We start from the raw sequence: 20,593 nt of genomic DNA on the forward strand, positions 1-20,593 counted from the left end.
AATTCAGTAAAGACAAGTGCAAAGTAATACACTTAAATAAAAATCAAATGAAGAACCACAAAATGGGAACTAACTAGCTGGGCATTAGTACTACGGAAAAGTAGCTGGTGATTATAGTCGATCAAAATTGAATATTAGCCAATGATGTGATGCAGTTGCGAAAAAGGCTAATGTTCTGGGGCATATTTAACAGGAGTGTTGTATGTAAGACACGGGAGGTAATTGTCCCATACTACATGAGGCCTCAGCTGGAATACTGTGTCCAATACTTTAAGATAGATGTGGACAAATCAGAGAGATTCCAGAGGAGAGCAATATAAATTATAAAAGGTCTAGAAAATCTGAACTATGATGAAAGGTTAAAAAAAAAAAAACTGGACAGGTGTAGTCTTGAGAAGAGAAGATTATGTTGAGGACCTGATAATAGTCTTCAAATATCTTAAGTGTTGTTATGAAGAGGCCAGTCATTGATTGTTCTTTATGTCCACTGAAAGTAAGACAAGAACTAATTGGTTTGATCTGCAGCAAAGGAGATTTAGGTTAGGGTGACATTCCCCACGGTACAATCTGGACAGTTGAACAGCTGTGTTCTCTCAACCCTACAACTGGGGGTGCATTTCACACTGCTTTGCTGTGAGAACAATCACTCCTGTCCTGTTCACATACAGCTTCTAGCATACAAAATCACACCAAGCTGAATGATATGAGCGCTTCTAGCCATTCACTCTTGAATTATATTGTAGAGTGACACCAGCAAATTCCCAGTCCCAGACTTGTCTCCAAAAGTGTGTGTCTTGGTACTGACCAGTTCTTTCCTTCTGTGCAGTACAAGCTAAATGAATTCAAAGTAAAGGTTTTTCTCACCACATGCTTTTACTGGCTGAATTCCTTCAGTAAGGACCAGTCCCCCAGTTCATTGATGTTTCCTTTGTCTTTCAAATATTGATGATGCATGAGTAAATATGAGGGGAGAGGTGATGTGTATCCTGTGTTCCCCCTTCTTCTTTGAGAGAATCCTCTCCAGCTTAGGTTCAGGCAACAGCAAATCTGTTTTGGAGTGCAAGCCCCTGCTGTTCCACTGCCAAAATGTAAATTTCTTGCTCAGACTCTTTTTCCTGCCAAAGAATGGCTGCTCTACCGGGTAATAGTCCACTTGACTATGTTGACATCTGGCTGAGGAGCTGTCCTTTTTTTCCCTGAGGAACTTGTTTGGATTGCTTTTCTTAACTTGGAGCATGTCTCAGCAATGCCATACAGTAAAATCTTTTAACCTTGCATACAATGTTGCTGCACATATTTTATCAAGACGACAATGTTCAGTAGATTATGCATTTTCAAATGATGCCTCACAAGGCATGCTTTGTACAAAATGCATCATAGTTTTGTAAAAGTGGTGAACATAAGGGTATGGTCTGTCACAGTTAGATAATAGGAAAAATTATCTAAGGATAGTTAAGTACTAGAATAGGCTTCCAAGAGAGGTTGTGGAATCCCCACTATGAGAGGTTTCTAAGAACAGATTAGACAAACATCTGTCAGGAATGGCTTAGGTATATGTAGTCCTGCCACAGCACCATAGGATGGACTACATGATCTCTTGAGGTCCCGTTCAACTCTACTTTTCTGTGATTATGTGCTCAGAAACTGAGCTGAATTTCCCTGAAGATTTCACTTGCATTGATCATGCTCCAGCTCAAGACTGACCAGGACTTTCCCTGCAATTGCTGCTCTGGGTTGCTGCAGTCTGTGCACTGAGACAGGGAGCCTGTCCTCCTATGCTCTTACTGACCTCCTTCTGGGACCAGGCAGTGTGGAAGAGAAAGTTGTCTGATTTGAATGTGGGGGGCGGGTAAGAGTCAGACCTGCAAGGAGTAAGGAATGGGTTAGGACAAGATTCCTGGTTGATGGGGAAGATGAGGCTGGTGGGGGGCGGGGTGGGAAACTGGAAGTTAGGGGCAAGTTATTCAGATCAGTGACAATGTACCAGCTACAGTATATTCTTACACTTGTAAATACTTTTTTCCAGAATTTTTGTATGCTGACCACTTTCATTCCATTAGCAAATATTTACCATTTTCCCCCTAGCTTCTCATGACAGAAGACCATATAGATTTGTCATTTATATTTTTATAGACTGGTATCACTAATGTTCCTGCTATGTTTAGAAAAATGTGCTGACTGGACAAAGTACAAAATATTTTAGTCCATCGTAAACTGGTGGTTGGTTTGTTTTTCTTGGCAATAGTATGACTGTTAAAAATCTGTGGAACATTTCTCACCAAATGACAAGATTTATGGTAGACCAAATGTGGGGCCTAAACTAATCATGTGTTCCATTATTATTAGACTATAAAATTTAAACTGTGTGAACATTCAAAGTTAAATTTAGTGCAGTTTATTATGTTTTGGTTTTAGGAACTATTCCATAACGCAAAGAATTGAGACTTCTAGAACTTTGTGCATTAATAAGCAATGTTTCCTGTATCTTTTTAAATTAATGTACTGTTTTTAAAAAATTTTAAATATATAATGTAAAATTATACTCTGTTTTTCTAGGAGTGAAGATGGAGAACATGTAAAAATTAAATATTTCAGGTATAGTAATTTGGAGAAGTTCATTTTTCTGGGACTGGGACTGAATATACCAAAATCTAAAATCATAATTCATAGTTTTGTTATAAGTTTTCAAATACTTAATGTTTCCAATGTTCTTAAACTTTTTTCTAAACTCATGTTGAAATTTCAAAGTTGATTGGGGGTTTAATTTTCCATTTATTGCAGTGTAAATTGTATAGCTAAATCCCGTCTTTGGCTTTGAAAATTTCAACCTTGTGGTTTTACTAGGTATATATTAGTTAATGTAATGTATTCATGGCATGTTTAAACTAGGGGACAGCTGGTGTAAATTTGACGATCTACCTCTGTGAATTGAAGAACTTTGTAATTTAACAGTCAAATGTTTCTAATCCGTAATCCACTAATCAGCACACTGTGGCATTGACAAACAAAAAATCCTGGTCATTCCTTTCTTCTCAGCAAAGATTTAATTGCAGAGTCCTGTAATGTGATCTCACTTTACCAAAATCTTTATTATTATACAATAATTAGTAAACGTTCTTTTATATTTACTCAGAACTAGTATCTGATCATTTAAATCTAAACAGTAATTGTCAAACTAAATCAACAAGTCCCTAGTGATATACTATCCTTGCTGTTTGGTTTACTTGTTAAACACAAAATTCAGTTCTCAATGGGTGTCCCAGTGATTAGTGAGATTCTGTATATAAAATCCTGTTCTTTGTTAATTTTCACATTTTGTTCTTAATTTTGTTTTGAATTACTTTGTTCACTAATCAAAAAACATAAAGTTATGCATGCAGTTCACGAGAGGAATATTTTAGGGCTTGGTTCAGTAGTATATTCCTCCACTGTTGTTTTGCTGAAGCTTCATTGGGGAACCTGTTTGTGACCTTAATCTCCTTTCTTGCCTGCAAATCATAAAACTTTGTTCATTAGCAGCTGTGAAATGCATTCTGCACCATCCAGTCCCCTGAATCCATCTATCCCAGTTGCAATAAACTACCTGTTCATTGGGTTCTCCAGGTGTTGTACAACTGAGCTGGGAACTTCCCCCAATGGTTTGTCTATTAGGTTATATACCACACTACAGTTTACATCAGTATAAATTATGTCGCTCAGGGATGTGAATAAGCCACTCCCCTGAACAATGTAAGTTACACTGACCTCAGCGCCAGTGTGGACAGCACTATGTAGCTACATAGCTACATAGCTAGCGAGGCTTTCGGGGACTGGAGTAATTAAGTTGACAGGAGAGCTCTCTCCCTTCGGCTTAGAGTGCCTGTGCTAGCAGCACTACTGCGGTGCAGCTGTGCCACTGTAAAGCTATGGCTACACTATAGAACTAAGTCTCTGTCTTCCGTTGTATAGACACAGAGGTAAAGGCAAACAGAGTATATGACTACCTGGTGTCAGGAAAAAAGTTTTAGTCTGGGGATGGATGGGACAGAAGCAAATGCCAAGATTTTAGAGAGGGGAAAAAAGGAGAAACAACACTATTGTGGGATAACTAATCCAGATATTTAAAAAAAATTGGTTGCTTTGGAAGAAAAGTCAAAATTAACTTGTCTGTAAAACCAGAGATTTTCTTCAAAATTGGTCCTTAAAAGTAATATGCAGCCACAGGTATATACATAGAGGGGAATGTTTTCTGTAAGATCAAATTCAGAATTATGGGAAAGAACAGAGACAAAACACTTCTCTTTTGTTGCAACCACTTATGAGCAAGTTCATGCTGCTTTGGTTTTATTTTCAAAATTTCACATCACACCATTTTCCATGAGCAGCTGCTGCATATTTCAGGCGAATCAGGTGACAGATTAGCTGTCAAATATGTGCATTGTACATAAGTTCTTTCGGTATGGTGTTATTTCTCACAATACAATCTGTCCCCCTGATAAAGTTGATGTATATAGCACAGGGGAAAATCTAGTGAAAAACGTATGTATTTTGAACTTTGCTTAAAATACTTTTCTTCTTAGGGAAGCTCATAGTCAAACAGAAAAACGAAGAAGAGATAAAATGAATAACTTGATAGAAGAATTATCTGCTATGATACCTCAGTGCAATCCTATGGCACGTAAATTAGACAAACTTACAGTATTACGAATGGCTGTGCAGCATTTCAAGTCATTAAAAGGTAAGTTTTAAAAACTGATTTTATAATTTCTTTAGTTAATGGGAATTACACAACGGAATTTCTTTACAGTTCTATAACTGTTAGCTGTTCTGTATCTATACTTAGAGAATTCAACTCTCAGGTTCACTAAATATATTTACCAAAAGATTGAATTTTGAAGAAATTGCACGTTATTTTAGAGATTGTTCATACATTTAGTTATTTAGGAAGAAATGTAAAGTTTTATATGATAGCAAAGACTAGAGTGAAATGCTGTGGCAAAGAAGCAGTTACATTTGAAACGTAAGTTTAGGAACAAAAATTCAGCTGAGTCAACATGTCTGCTCTTTAGATTTACTTACACTCATGTCCCTTGCTGTTGGTTATTTGTATTACCGTGTATCTAAGTCGTCTTCCCCAGACATAGTTTTACGTGTATCTTGAACTCTTGCATGCACTTCATTTGTTGTCAGTGTTACATTAGTTACACACCTCTACCCCGATATAACATGAATTCGGATATAACGCAGTAAAGCAGTGCGCCGGGGGAGCGGGGGAGGGGGGCCTGTGCACTTCGGTGGTCAAAGCAAGTTCAATATAACACAGTTTCACCTATAACGTGGTAAGATTTTTTGGCTCCCGAGGACAGCGTTCTATCGAGGCAGAGGTGTATCTATAAGGTACTATATATATATATATATATATACATACACACACACACACACACACACACACAGTAGTTCTGTTTAAATTCTCTTAGCTGCTCCTAGTTTTTATTTTTACCTTGTCTTCGAGATTTTGAAGCTTTTATTAGTGTAAAAAATAACTCGTAAACTTATCAGTTACATCAGAATTTCCTCCTTTTGCAATAAAAGTCCCATAACTTTTGGCTCTTGTGACTTATTCAATAGAATCAGTTTTGTTGTTGTCCTATGATGCATCCTCTCCAAAGCAATAGTATTCTTCCTCTAGACAATGGGGTTCAAGCAAGTGCTTTATTTCTAATTTGAATTTGTCTGGCTTTAATTTCCAGCCATTGGTTCTTGTTATACCTTTTTCTGCTAGATTAAAGGGCCCTTTAGTACCTGGTATTTTCTACAGTCTGGTCACCTCTTGGTCTTCATTTTGATAAACTAAACAGATTGAACTCTTTAAAGTCACTCACTATAAGGCATTTTTTCCAGTCCTCAGATCATTATTGTGGCATTTTTCTTTACCCTCTCCAATTTTTCCATATCTCTTTTTAAAGCTGGGATACCAGAAGTACAGTGTTCCAGTATCGTTCTCACTGGTGCCATATATTGAGATAAACTCACCTTCCTGGTCTTACTCGCTAATCTCGTGTTCATACATCCAAGGATTGTGTAACAGGTGCATGCTGTCCTTGCACATCTACTTGTGGCCAAGTGAAATATTACAGGTGTGCCTGCCTTAATTTCCGAATTGGGCCATCAGTAAAGTGGTAAACTAATCTAAACTCCATATTCCCCAAATGTCCAAGGGGTAAACTCTGTTTACCTAGGTCACCAAGCGATCCAGATCAGTCTGTATGATTACCTTGTCCTCCTCATTATTTAGTACTCCAGTGGTCTGTGTCAAGTAAGTTTTATAGCAGTGATTTTATATTTGCTTCTAGATCATTGATGAAAATACTGAATAGCATCAGGTCTAGAACTGATCCCTGCAGAACACCACTAGAAACATTCCCATTTGATGCTGAGGCCCCCCATTGATGACTACTAATTTGAGATCTGTCAGTTAGCCAGTTCTTCCATTTAACATTATGTATTGATATTGTGTAGTGCTAGTTTTTTAATTAGAACGTTGTGAGGTGAGATGCCTCACAAAAGTCTAAATACATCTACATCTGCATCAACCAAGTTTGTGTCATCAAAAAATGAAATCAGGTTTGTTTGACAAGACTTATTTTCTGTACAGCTGCATTGACTGGTGTTAATTATATTCACATTCTTTAATCCTGTATCAGCTTTTCCATTATTTTGCCTGGGATTGGTGTCAAGCTAACCAGCTATGTATCCGAGACATCCCTCTTGCCCCTTTTTGAACATGGGTACAATGTTAGCACTCTTCTAGTTGTCATGATTTGCTAAAAATTAATAGTGATTTTAGAGATCTTCTCAACCAACTCTTTTAGGATTCTTGGATGCAAGTTATGTAGGCCTGCTGTTTTCAAAATGTTTATCCCAGGGGATAGTGAAAAAGAAATAATGTAATGAATTAGCAAAGTGGCAGCTGCATTCAACAGCTGAAAAAAGATTTGGTCATTAAAAATCCACTAGTTAAAGACCAAACTGCTAATCTTCAACTCAAATGTTATTTCCACCTAATGTGTGGATGTGAAAGCTGGATATCCACCAAAGGTTTAGACCTGCCTAAATGCCTTCAAAAGCAAATGCCTCAGGAGAAAATACTAGGTATTAAATGGAAAGAGTTTAGAACACATGCAAGATTCATCAGAGAGTTTAACAACCCCTTGTCTCTAAAGTTATCCAGAAAAGATGGAAATATAATCTAAAACATGTTAAAAATGAAGCCAGAATATCTGCCATTGGGCAGCTGGGGGGGGGGGGGGGAAACATGCAAAAAGCGTCTGACTGAAGGAATTGCTCCATCAAACAGTACTTAGAGAGGGGAAAACTAATGGATCTTAAAACACAGAGGTCATGCAGAGAGCTCAGGATATAGAAGGATGGCGGAACCTTTTTCATATGTTAAGCAATGTTTGATGGTGCGGGCAGGATTCAGGTAAAGTTAGACATCTATCAAAGCTAGGACTACAAAAATGTTTAATCTGTCATTTGCTTGTAGGTAGAAGTGTCTTTAGTTCTCCTAAACACCACTTCCCTTATTACGTAGGTGATATTCTTAATGATATGTAACGAATGATCGATTCTAAAATGAAAAACACAGCGGTTCTGCACAGAAGCAATGCAAAATCCTATCGGTGATGTTACTGACAGTTAGTTTGGCTGTTCTCGGTTTGTGTAATATTATCCAGTTTGGGGAAAGGAAGATGCAGTGTGGTTTGGAGTAGAGGGCTTCTAAGGGGAAAGTTCTGTTAGAGCTGCTATCTCTGAGGAGACCTAAAACAAGAGATGCTGAACACTTGCTAAAGGTATCAGGGCACTTTTTTCAGGAGTAAGGCTGTCATGGCCTATGCTGTTTGACAGTTCCATGCTAGTGGATGTGGTCTATTCTACAAATCTATTCTACAATTTTGCACTGACTACCTGAATTGCTGCTGCTGAGTACCAACTCCTTTTTTCACTTTTGCCTATCGCATCTCAAGGTTATTTGTGCATGAGGGGTAGTGGAGATAAAATCTCAAAGATGAAGGCAGAGTATTTTTGTCATCTATAAATTAATATCCTAGTAATATACTTCAAAATAAACTTTTGTGTGTGTGTGTGTGTGTGTGTGAGAGAGAGAGAGAGAGAAAGAGAGAGGTGTCATACTACATTGGCAACATGCATGAGTTCTTGCATAACTTACGAAGCTCTTCTTTCATTTTGAACTGAAGTCATAACCTTGAGTCTGGTTAAGATCTAATTAAAATAGTCACCACCTTGAAATTGTTTCCTTTTTACTTGTTTTTTCCTCAGGGTTCTTCATTTTTTGCAGACATCTGGTCTTGTGTTCTGTGTGTTTTATCCCAAACACATTTGCTTTAGCATAGCATGGAATTCCTGAGATGAGGTTATGACTGTTTAATGAGTTCTTTATTAAAAGAAAAGTGAATTTGTACATTCCAGTATAGAAAGCAGAAAACTGTTTTTTTTTTTATGGTTAAAAAGCACTGTGTGCATGTTCTACATGTGAATTTGTTTCCTATATAAACAAAGCTGCGTTTTAATCAAAGGATTACATTTTGTTTCTTTTATAACATTTATAAATAACTTGCTGTTTTGCAGGTTCTACCAGTTCTTATGCAGAAGTTCAATATAAGCCTTCATTTTTACAGGATGGTGAGCTGAGACAATTAATCCTTAGGGTAAGTAAAAAGAAACCATGTATCAAGTGATGTCCTCTTTAAAGCCTGGCTTAACTTCAGTTGACTGCAAAGGGTTTTTCCTTACATTCTTCCTTCAAGTCAGTGCTTTGATATTCTTTCTAAGACTCAGTTTATAAACTCTAACAATAGAATATATGCACAGGATTTTTCTATAAAAGCCATGGAAACTGTATGTGTTTAATAGGGCATTTATACAAACTGTACCCAGGAGTATCGTAAATCTGTATAAAAACTGCATAACAAATGTGCTAGGTGGATGTTTTATATTTATCTAAATAGCTAAGTGTGTGCACTTATACAAAAAAATCTTTCATTTCCATTAACTATGTCTGCAAATTTTCTACACTTCATTTTGTTTTCAAAGTATACACTTCAGTTACTGAAAGATGTGGAAATTAACCTATGAAAGCAGCTGTTTTTACTTACAATATTTTCTCATCACACTTTCATTTGCCACAATTTGCCTATTCTATTGCATGTAATAATACGCTTTAGCAAGAATCTGTAAAATAACTCCAAGTTAAGCTGTTCTACAGCTAAGCTGCTCTTTCTTAAAACCACTTTTGTTTTTTAGCTCTGCGTGTCATGGTCTGATTGGATATTTCCCATTATTTTAATTTGTCTCTTTTTATTAAAAAGCGACAAAGAATCCTGTGGCACCTCATAGACTAACAGACATATTGGAGCATAAACTTTCGTGGGTGAACATCCACTTCGTCAGACACAGGACTCTTTGTCGCTTTTTACAGATCCAGACTAACACGACTACCCCTCTGATACTATCTCTTTATTAAATAAATTGTAATTCACCTAAAATATTGAGGTGCATTAGTTAATATACTCATTCTATATAGCTGTTTTTCATCAGTGTTGTATGATTTTATAAAAGACTAATTTTTATATTTATAGGCTGCTGATGGGTTCCTGTTTGTGGTTGGATGTGATAGAGGAAAAATTCTTTTTGTCTCTGAATCAGTCTGCAAGATACTTAATTATGATCAGGTAGTTATAATCAAGTAATTTTTTATTAAAATGAAATTAGTTTCTAGATAATGTGTTTGGTTTTGTTATAAATACCATTCTTCGTGCATGATTTCTTTAAATCTTTTGGCTTTAGCTTCCTCTTCAACACAATTACTCCAAAGGTTCATTACTTTGAAATTATAAGCATTCTGCAACTACAATGAACATTCCTGACGCAATTACTGGCATCTAATTCAGAACTATGATCTTCAGGAAATGATTTACATACCAGCCCAGGAGAAAAATATATTTTGAAGATGTCCTTGTTTCCACGTTTTATTGACAGAGATTTGGGCTTTTGGATGGTGAAGTGATTCTCTGAACTTTAGAAAACCAGTATTTCAACAGTGCAAGTAAATTGAAACTCAACTCGGTAATTGCTTAGTTTCAACAGTTTTAAGATTGAATAGTCATGCACTGACATCTGTAGTGCGGAAACCAACCAATCTAGACTCATTTTAGTTCAGGAAAGGGAGAAAGAATGAAGACTAGTCTAGTGCTCTCCCCTTTACCAAGATGCAGGTTATTTACTTGGAAATTTCTGGCCTGAACTGCCTTGCCCAGTGGCTGATGAGTAGCTTTTTGAACCCTTTGTGCCATCCACATCTACTTTTAAACCCCTTCCACTTTTCCATTTTTCCTCATAGCATTTTTAGAGTTTAAATTAGGCTGTCTGCCCCCTTACCCTTCTCTAGCCAGCAGTGAGAGACACCATCAACCCTTACATTAAAAACTGAAAGATAGGAAAACAACATGAATGAATGTGGGGAGGGATAGCTCAGTGGTTTGAGCATTGGCCTGCTAAACCCAGGGTTGTGAGTTCAGTCCTGGAGGAGGCCATTTAGGGATCTGGGGCAAAAATCTGTCAGGGGATTGGTCCTGCTTTGAGCAGTGGGTTGGACTAGATGACCTCCTGAGGTCCCTTCCAACCCTGATATTCTGTGATTCTCTGATTTTTCAATTTCACCATTTAACTTAATGGGTAAGAGATAATTGCATTTCTGCCACCATGTTTTTTACTAATTTCTATAGTGTCCATATGCTTTTAATTAAAATATTGAAACAAAAATAAGAATTCAACAAAGCTTTTATTTGACAACAAATTCAATGGATAAATGTTACAATTTAGACAGAATAATTCAGATATCTGGGAATTCTGACCTTTTCTAAAACAGCCTTGAACATTAAGTTACTTGGTGAGGAGATGCGGAATAGAGTGTATGATGCATAGCTTTTAAATTAACATTTTTTCACTAGGCCAGCTTGATTGGACAAAGTTTATTTGACTACTTGCATCCAAAAGATGTTGCCAAAGTGAAGGAGCAACTATCCTCTTCAGACGCTTCACCAAGAGAAAAGCTTATAGATGCCAAAAGTAAGCATCTATTTAAATGTTCTCAGATTTTTAATGTAATGCCTTCATTTGTTTTTAAATTCAGTTATTATGTAAGGCAAATTAATGCATTCATGCATGCGTATATGTGCAAACACGTTCATATGATTTGTACAAACAAAACATGTTTGAATGCATACCTGCTGCTTAGAATACACAAACAAGTTGAAAGCTGAATCAGAAAGGAACTCATTTTAGGTAATAAGAATGATTGAAGTTTACATTGTTAGACGTTTACCAAGAGTTGGTATGAATTTTTTTTAACCAGGCATACTACTTTTTTTTTCTTGTATTTGATAGGTCTTGTCAATACAAAAGACCTGATGTAGTCGAGCATGGGATAAAATGCTTCAATACCAAGAATCACTGTCTTCTCTGAAAATGCTAAGTGTCAATCCTAATTTAACCAAGTCTTATTTTGCTAGTATGGAGAACATTATGTACTGTGCAGCTGATCACTATTTTATAGTGTTTTTTATGAGCAGCTTTGCAACTTCCCCCCTACCAAATAGAAATAGAAAGTTTTTAAAATCTTAACTTACTAAATAAGATTGCATAGCATTGAATAGTATATTAAAATATTTTGTTAGCTTCCACTTTTTACAATCATGTTTTGTTCATCTTATTTAATTCATTTAAGTTTTTTTCAGTAGTTAATTGTACGTGCAAAAATTTAAGAGTCATTAAGGCAATTGGGAGACTATATTAATGATTTAAATGCAAATAATTCTCTGTAGTCCAAAGACCTTTTTCTGACTGTCTTATTAAACTTTTACAAGCTGGCTTGCAAGTACGTATGGATTTTCAAGCTGGATCAGCTCGATTGCATTCTGGTGCTCGGCGTTCCTTCTTCTGTCGGATAAAGTGTAGTAGGATCACAGTCAAGGAAGAAAAGAAATGCTTGCCCAACTCAAAGAAGAAAGGTATCTCAAAGTGTGGCTGAGTTGGAGGATTTCTGTTTTTAAATATGGTATATTTAAGTTCTGAGTCCGTTATGGGGTCTAAATAGGTAGCAATGACTTCACAGAATAATTATAGGGAATAAGATATACATAAGACCCTGTTTTTATGGTCTCGGAAAAGCCTGCTTTAGTTATTCCCCGGGGGGGAAAAAAAATTCAGTCACTGCTTATGAGTGTATGTAAGATTCTAATGGGATCTTGAAGCCTGAGGAAAATTACTGAATGGAACTGGAGCAGTTCAAAGCGTAGGAGTAAGAAGAAATATCTGTCAAGGAGATAACTATTAATAGGGTTGCAAAATCTGCTGTTTTGAAGAGGATAACTTAAGTGGTAGTGGGGGAAAATCCTCTCCCCTTCCCAAAAATACATTGTTGTTGTATTTATGTATCAGGTATGATTTTTTCCTTTTATTATAAAAACTACCAAAGTTAATTTTTTAATATGCAGTGTAATTGTAGCCATGTCGGCCCCCAGAAATTAGAGAGACAAGGTGGATGAAGTAATATCTTTTATTGGACCAATTTCTGTTGATGAGAGAGACAAGCTTTTGAACCACACAGAGCTCTTCTTCGGGTCATGGTTTGAAAGCTTGTGTCTCACCAAAAGAAGTTGGTCCAATTAAAATATATTACCTTATCCACCTGATCTCTTTAATTCTTTAGTGTAATTTTTGGCTGATTAACATCCCATATTTTTATAGCTTTTTTTGGTTTCCATGAGTGATAGTAAACACTTGTCATATTTTCAGTGTATTTGGACACTTTATTTAAACAAAGCTTTTTGCAAGGTTTACTAAAATTGTCAGACATTCCAAAATTTGTCATTTTTATTTTAAATGTAAAGCTGGTTTTGTTGATATTAACCATGGAACTATTTTAATTTACTCTGACTCTTTCATAACATTTAGTGTAAAATCTTGGCCATATTGAAGTAAGTGGCAAAACTCCTATTGTCTGTAAAGGGGCCAGCATTTCATTCTGAAACTGCGTATATCAGTACCTAAGAAAACAATGACTTAATGAACTAAACATCTAGACATGCCCCGGAACCCATGTTGAAATACCAATGGAAATGACTCAGCCTTTCATTTTCCAAAGGTAGATAAATTGAGTTCCATGCAGTTTACTTTGGGGCAAAGCATCTTTGTATAGGATTCTAAAAACCAGAGTTCCTGTCTGCAGTGCATGGTCACTAACAATCCCATGGCACTTTTTGGAATGATAAAAGTTTGCCCCAGTGTCTTTGGGCAAAATATCTCCATCTGTTCCCTCTTGTGTAGTATGATTGTAGTCTTCCTAGCTGCAGTCCTGCATCCATCTCATGGTGAGTGCAGTGATTCCTGAATGTTACATAATTAAATGGTGAGAGAGCCACTGGAATGAATTGCAGTATATCCTATAAATTCAAGAAACAGAAATTAAGCTTTTACATTTTGCTGAAAATTTCGTAGTCTTAGCAATTACACTTCGATAACCATATCTCAGTCTCCTTGCTTAAGATTAAAATATTCAAGTTACAGAATGTCTCTTTAGCTTAATGTAATTCACAGTACAGTACAAAAGAAACTGCATAAAATATTTGCAGTAAATGAAAGCAATATGTATTACTAAACTGTTGGTTTAATTTTCTTCTTATGTGTGAGAACATTTAAGATGCTATTCAATGACATTATTTACAGCTCTGTAGGGCTCAGACCTGTATGTAGGCACAAAACATAACAGCTGGAAAAGGAATTTAAAATTAATTTTCATTTGGGAATTTAACTCCTCTTTTTCACTTTTTTTAATTAGAGCACAAAAAGTACCGTACAATCCATTGTACTGGCTATCTGAAGAGCTGGCCTCCTACCGAGGTGGGAGTGGAAGAGGAGAGTAATGCAGAAGACAGCAGTAACTTTAACTGTCTTGTTGCAGTTGGGAGATTGCATCCTTATATTGTTCCACAAAAGAGTGGTGAGATAAAGGTCAAACCAACAGAATTTGTTACACGCTTTGCCATGGATGGAAAATTTGTTTATGTAGACCTACGGTAAGCATTTTGTTCTTTATTATAGAAAGAGCTGATAGTGACTCTTTATGTAGGTTGCCTAATGTTTTCTGTTACCTAGAACAAAACTTGCTGAGCAGGACTCAGATATGTAAGATATCATATTAAAAAAGTGTTGTATTACCTTTTAATCTGGTCAAAGAATTTATTGACCAGATTAAAGCACACATCATAATGTTATCATGCTTATCAAGGGATGCACCACTCACCCAGTGATGAGCTGCCAAAATCTTAACAATCGGTTCCCTACCGGGTCTTCGGCGGCAGGTCCTTCATTCATTCCGGGTCTTCAGCAGCACTTCGGCGGTGGGTCCTTCAGTGCCGCCGAAGACCCGGAGCGAGTGAAGGACCCGCTGCCGAAGTGCCGCCGAAGACTTGGAGCGCCGCCCGGTGAGTACAAGCCCCATGTGTTTTTTTACTTTTTTTTTTTTTTAAGTCATCCATGCCGGGGTCCTGTCAAAACTGTTTGAATCGGGCCCCGCACTTCCTAAAGCCGGCCCTGCACATCGGGGTTGTAAAATTGTATTAGGGCCGGGTAGGGAAGGCTGTGCTTCCCAAAACAGCTGTCCCCCTCCCATTCAGCCCCCCTGCACGTCCTGCCCCTGACTGTCCCCCTCAGAACCCGCAATCCATCAACACCACCCGCTCCTTGTCCCCTGACCTCCCCCTCCGAGGACCCCCCCCCCAACAACCCCCCAGGACTCCACTCTCTACCCAACTCACCCTGCTCCCTGTCCCCTGACTGCCCTGACCCCTCTCCACACCCCTGCCCCCTGACAGCCCCCTCCCCCCCCAAACCTCACTGTTGAAGAATAGCTGACTGCGTCTCCAAATATTATACGTATGTAGGCAATAAATCAGATTTAATAGTCTTTATTGGATTCTGATATTTATTGCAAACTAAGTGCTTTGATGAAGCAGTTTTTACAAGCACTAGTATGAATTGAAGCTAACAGTTACATTAATTTAATCTCTGTTCTGTGGATATGATGGAAAGCTTGGCAAGAATTTAGACAGTAGCCATGGCAAATGTTACAGAACACCATTGTGGGTGAGGGATTATATAGCTACTGCCAGTGGCTGTAAACAAAAGAAATGATGTTTTAACAGTTAGCCAGTGAGAAACCATAGTATTTCCATTATTATACAAACAGGTCTTAAAGTCATTGCCTTTCTTCCTGATGTGTTAAAAGCAATTACATTGGTTAATAAAATTCAAAGACAAGTTTTGTTTTTCCTATTCACAAAGTGTAACGGACAGATCCTCTTTAGAATGCTGGGTGATATAGTCTTACCATTATCGCTCCAGCTATTTTTCTAAGTAAAGTAAGTTACATATTTAACCCCGTCTGAAACAGAGAGACAGATTAACATGAATAGATAATATAGGCTTTAAACACCGAACTATAAACTGGAGAAAATGAGGCAAAAATAGAAAGGAAATGTAGAGGAGAGGATTTTGCTAGAGGAACAACAGCTATTATTTAGAACATACAGACAGGCAACTCACTGCCCCCCGGGATCCCATGTCTCCCCCCCCCCCGCCTCATCATCTCCTGATTCCTTCCCTCCCCATCTAACCTTGGGCTCCAGCAGGCTGCGAGCTGCAGTCCGATTGAATCAGCTCCGGCAGGCTGATTTAATCAGCCTGCCAGAGCCCAAGTAAGATGAGACTCGGAGGGGAGGAATCCGGGGGTGACAGCCTCTTGAGGCTGACGCCCCTTCCCATGGTCACATACCATCACTCTGTCTCTCTCTCTCTCTGGTCTGCAGCTCCTCTCTGGTCCCAGGAACCGCAGCATCATCTTTGTGACTCAGCCCTCTGGCTAGGTTACTCAGCCTTCCCCTCCTTCCAGGGTACAGTCCTTCAAATCTCTGTCACTCCTACAGTGACTTAGGCTGTCTTCCAGTTAACTGCCCTGCGTCTGGTCTTTGCCACGGCATCAGTGGCTCATAAGAAAACCTGGGCCCACCAACTACTTCAGGTTCCAGTCCAGGGACCCTCAACCCAGCAGCTTTGGGCTTTCCTTTCCCAGCCCTCACTCCTCCTTCCCTGGACTACTTCCTACAGCTTCTGGTTTCCCTCCTTGTCCTGGGTGTACCAGTTGCAAACCCTCTTCCCAGGGAGTGACTGCTGCCCCCCTTCCTGCAGCCTTTCCCAGCAGCCCCCAACTTCCTAGCAGCCCCTGTCTGTTGCCAGCTTCCTGGCTTTATAGACCCTCTCTGTTCCTGCACAGGTGAGCCTCTGCCTCTAAAGTGCCCCTGTTTGCAGCCTAATTAGCTAATTGGACCCACCTGGCCCAATTCAGCTCTTGCTGGGCTAGTATGGGGAGCACAGTCCATCACAATGCTTTTAAACTAATTCATCAAAAATCTCAAATTAGAATTTGAGAAAACTAAGCATAAGTGTCAGCAGTTAGTATTTAACCAGAAAATCATTAATCTTGCTTCTTAATATTCATGCAGCACATTTAAATTATGCCAACAAATTATTTAATAAGCATGAGAGTTTGTCCATGTGTTACTAGTTTGTTTAAAACACATACTTTATGGTTGACTCAGTTGTCAGTTTTTCTTATTTTGTATCTCAGTACTTTAAGTAGAAATACTATAAGGTTGCTTTACTGTACTTTATCTAGACAATTCTGCCTTTCATCTGTGAGGATGAAGCCTGTTAATATAGAATGAAAGTAACTATTTAAACACCATTATTTCAAGTAATATTGACTTGTAACACTTGGAGACAAAGCTCAGTGCTTCATTCTCACTAGAAGAATTCAAATCAATAACTTAAAGTATCAATTTTTTTTAGATTCATTGAACAGTGGGATTTCTAAATAATTTAAATCAACCTCTTCTCTGTATAGTGAGCTAGCTTGTAGAACTAACAGTGCAGTACATCCTAATTGTTTACATAATACAAATGTTCTCTGCGAAATATGGGTTTGAACTATTTTGTGTCTAACGGTACTGGCTAACATAACAATGTTAATATCTTGTTTCTATTGTAAATGGATTCAAGGTAATCTACTGTTTAACCATCATTTATTTCTTATACTTGCTTAGATCTGTACCTGTTGTAATAGAATTTTGTTTTCAAACACACATAAACATCCCCTTTAAATATGTTTTTTTCTGTTTTGTATGATATTGGCATAAGTTGCTGAATAAAGTGTTTTAATTATGTGTGAATCCTCTCTTCTTATTGCCTAACAGTGCAACAGCAATTTTAGGGTATCTGCCGCAAGAGCTTCTAGGAACTTCTTGTTATGAGTACTTCCATCAAGATGATCACAATCATCTAGCTGATAAACACAAAGCAGGTATGAAATGCTTGGTACTCCCTATATAAATTACATACAGACACTATGTTAAAAGAAAATAAAATCAAGTACTCAAGAGTTAGGAAATGTTAGAAATAAGGCCCTCATTAAGTATTGCCTAGTATCACATATAACATCTGTAGTAGAGCCCTCTCTCCTGGATCCTGTCCAGTGCCTTAAACACAAGAGAATTTTCTTTCTCTTCCCTTAACCCTTTGCCTCAATCTCTGTCTATCCTGTGCACTGAATGAAGCAGCGGTCCTGTATAGCAAATAGTAGTCATGTAATTAAATATTGAATTTAAAGAACCACCAAGCCTCAAATCTTCCCACTGTTGACTTGCAAGAGCCCAGGTGATGGGCTCTGCTTCATGTCTGATCAGATGGCTAAGTTTGAAATTTAATTGGAATCCAGTCTTTGTGCTTATCTGGAAAGTACCAAGCACATTGTTGACACTATATTAAATTGAAATTGTTTTATTGGTTGTGTGGCTACCAAAACGGAGTTATCAAAACAGATTTTTAAAGTCGGTTATGTCGTCCTGTGTATACAAATCAGGATGAGCTTATTTTGTTTTTTTCTTATTTAGTGTTGCAGAGTAAAGAAAAAATATTTACAAATTCCTACAAATTCAGAGCAAAAGATGGAACTTTCATTACATTGAAGAGTCAATGGTTTAGTTTCATCAATCCATGGACCAAAGAACTGGAGTACATTGTATCAACCAACACTGTAGTGTTGTAAGTAACTGGTGAAGTGAATCTGCATCTTATTTTTTGTCTTAATTAGGAATATCATTAATATAAAGCTGTTTATTTAAAAAAATGATGATTAATGAGAAAAACAGGGCTAGAAAATACAGACTCTGTGCAATTAGTTAAATCATAGATATAAGGCCAGAAGAGACCCTCATGATCATCTAGTTTTTTGATCTCCTGCACATCACAGGCCACAGAACCTCAGCCACCTACTGCTGTAATAAACCCAGAACCTCTGGCTGAAATACTGAAGTCCTCAAATCATGATTTAAAGACTTCAAGTTACAGGGAATCCACCCTTTACTCTAGTTTAAATCTGCAAGTGACCCGTGCCCCATGCTGCAGAGGAAGGTGAAAACCCCCAGGGTCTCTGCCACTCTGATCTTGGGGAAAATTCCTTCCCAACCCCAAGTATAGTGATCAATTAGCCCTGAGCATGTCAGCAAGACCCACCAGCCAGAAACCTGGGAAAGAATTCTCTGTAGTAACTTGGAACCCTCCTCATTTCATGTCCCATCTCCAGCTGCTGGCGATATTTGCTGCTAGCAGTCACAAATGGGGCACATGCCATTGTAGGTAGACTTATCAAGCTCAGCCTTTAAATCAGTTAGACTTTTTGCCCCCACTGCTCCAGAAAGCTGTTCCAGAACTTCACTACCCAGAGGGTTAGAAACCTTTGTCTAACTTCAACCCTAAACATGTTGATGGCCAATTTATATCCATTTATTCTTGTGTCCGCACTGGCGCTTAACTTTTAAACTGTTCATCTCCCTCCGTGGTATTTATCCCTCTGATGTATTTATAGAGAGCAAACATATCTTCCCTCAACTTCTTTTGGTTAGCCAAGCCAAGCTCTTTGAGTCTCCTCTCATAAGGTAGGTTTTCCATTCCTCTGATCATGCTAGTAGCCCTTCTCTGCACCTGTTCCAGTTTGAATTCATCTTAAACATGGGAGACCGGAACTGCACACAATATTCCCAATGAGGTCTCACTAGTGCCTTATATAGTGGTAATAACACTTCTCAGTCGTTATTGGAAATATCTTGCCTGATGCTAATATGATTCTAGGATGCCTTTTTTCACAGCTGCATCACATGGGCAGCTCATAGTCTTCCTGTGATCAACCAGTACACCCAAGACTTTCTCCTCCTCTGTCGCTTCCAACTAATAAGTCTCCAGCTGATAGCAAAAATTCTTGTTGTTAGTCTCCAAGTGCATGACCTGGCACTTTGCACTATTAAATATCATCCCATTTCTATTACTCCAGCTTTCAAGAAAGGCTAGAGACTTGCAACTCAAACTCCTTCAAATGGAGAAGTCTCTCAGATCTTCTGAGCCTGAAGCCTGGACTTCCCCTGGATAAGCCTCACCAACCATGGCTTCTGATAAGGGTCCCTCCTCCATACAGACTTCTGATGAACCCACTAAAAAAAGGGTCTAAAAAGCGGGTAACTGCATCCCCAAATCGGCCACAAAGTACCATTCTGTGATCAGGCAAACTGCATTGGCACCGACCGCACCTTCAGTGCCCGGAGCCGAGATAGTGAGACCATCCAGCACCGCCAGTACCGTAAGAGCTAAGGACTCTAAAAGAGCCAATGCGGACACAGGTGCTAAGGAGAAATCAAAACCCCATGCCTCGGCACTGACTCGGCCAAAGCCACAATCAACACACAGCAGCGTGGCACCGGTACAGACTGTGGCTCAGTCCTTGAACCCCAATATACACTCTGTGTACATACTGGCACAGCCTACAGTGCCAACATATGTGCCGCGGCTCCTGGCACTGCCGCAAGCACAGCCCCCAGTGCAGATCATGCAGACACCACAACAGCTCATACGGCACAAAGATCTCATCATCTGATCTACGCCAGACTGTCCCATCCTTGGCACTGACATGATCCCAGCACATTCGGCACCAAGTCTCATTGCCTCTCCATCATGCTCTGCTCCTCCTTTTTCGAGTGAGGATGAGGACAGTGAGGAGGGACGAATAGATTCTCCCGCAATCTCCTGCCCACCATGAGCCACCCAAATCTGGATCCTTTCAGGGGGCATACTACGCTGATCCCAAACATCTACAGTGGTATGGCCAACTCTGGGGTCCACCTATGCCTCTCAAATCCCAATGGGTATACTGGAACCCATGGGCAATTTACCTCACACAACAGGGATTACCCACCACTTCTAGACTCAGCACATAGCAATCGCCTGCACCTTCGGTGCCTGGACTTTCGGAACTGGCTGGAGAAGGAGAGGAAGAGGAGGAAGAACCCCCATACCAGGAAGGGGCACCACCTACCCACCTGTCATCATCATCCTCCCCAGGCGACACCGTCCTGCCTCTCCCCTAATATAG

The 20,593-nt window shown here is 38.7% G+C and overlaps 1 protein-coding gene across 1 annotated transcript in view; it reads left to right on the forward strand.

The window, feature by feature from the left end:
* Positions 1–20,593, forward strand: part of ARNTL2 (aryl hydrocarbon receptor nuclear translocator like 2) — a gene marked incomplete in the record, with an annotated part of 64,301 nt that overhangs the window by 23,352 nt on the left and 20,356 nt on the right. Inside the window, 9 exon segments of the mRNA XM_034783071.1 lie at positions 2,557–2,595; positions 4,560–4,717; positions 8,629–8,708; positions 9,639–9,731; positions 11,010–11,127; positions 11,925–12,068; positions 13,898–14,135; positions 17,370–17,476; positions 18,066–18,216. Of these exon segments, the coding sequence (XP_034638962.1) occupies positions 2,557–2,595; positions 4,560–4,717; positions 8,629–8,708; positions 9,639–9,731; positions 11,010–11,127; positions 11,925–12,068; positions 13,898–14,135; positions 17,370–17,476; positions 18,066–18,216 (1,128 nt within the window).

The sequence above is a fragment of the Trachemys scripta genome, chromosome 1, assembly GCF_013100865.1.
Source record: "Trachemys scripta elegans isolate TJP31775 chromosome 1, CAS_Tse_1.0, whole genome shotgun sequence".
In the NCBI taxonomy this organism is placed as follows: Eukaryota; Metazoa; Chordata; order Testudines; family Emydidae; genus Trachemys; species Trachemys scripta.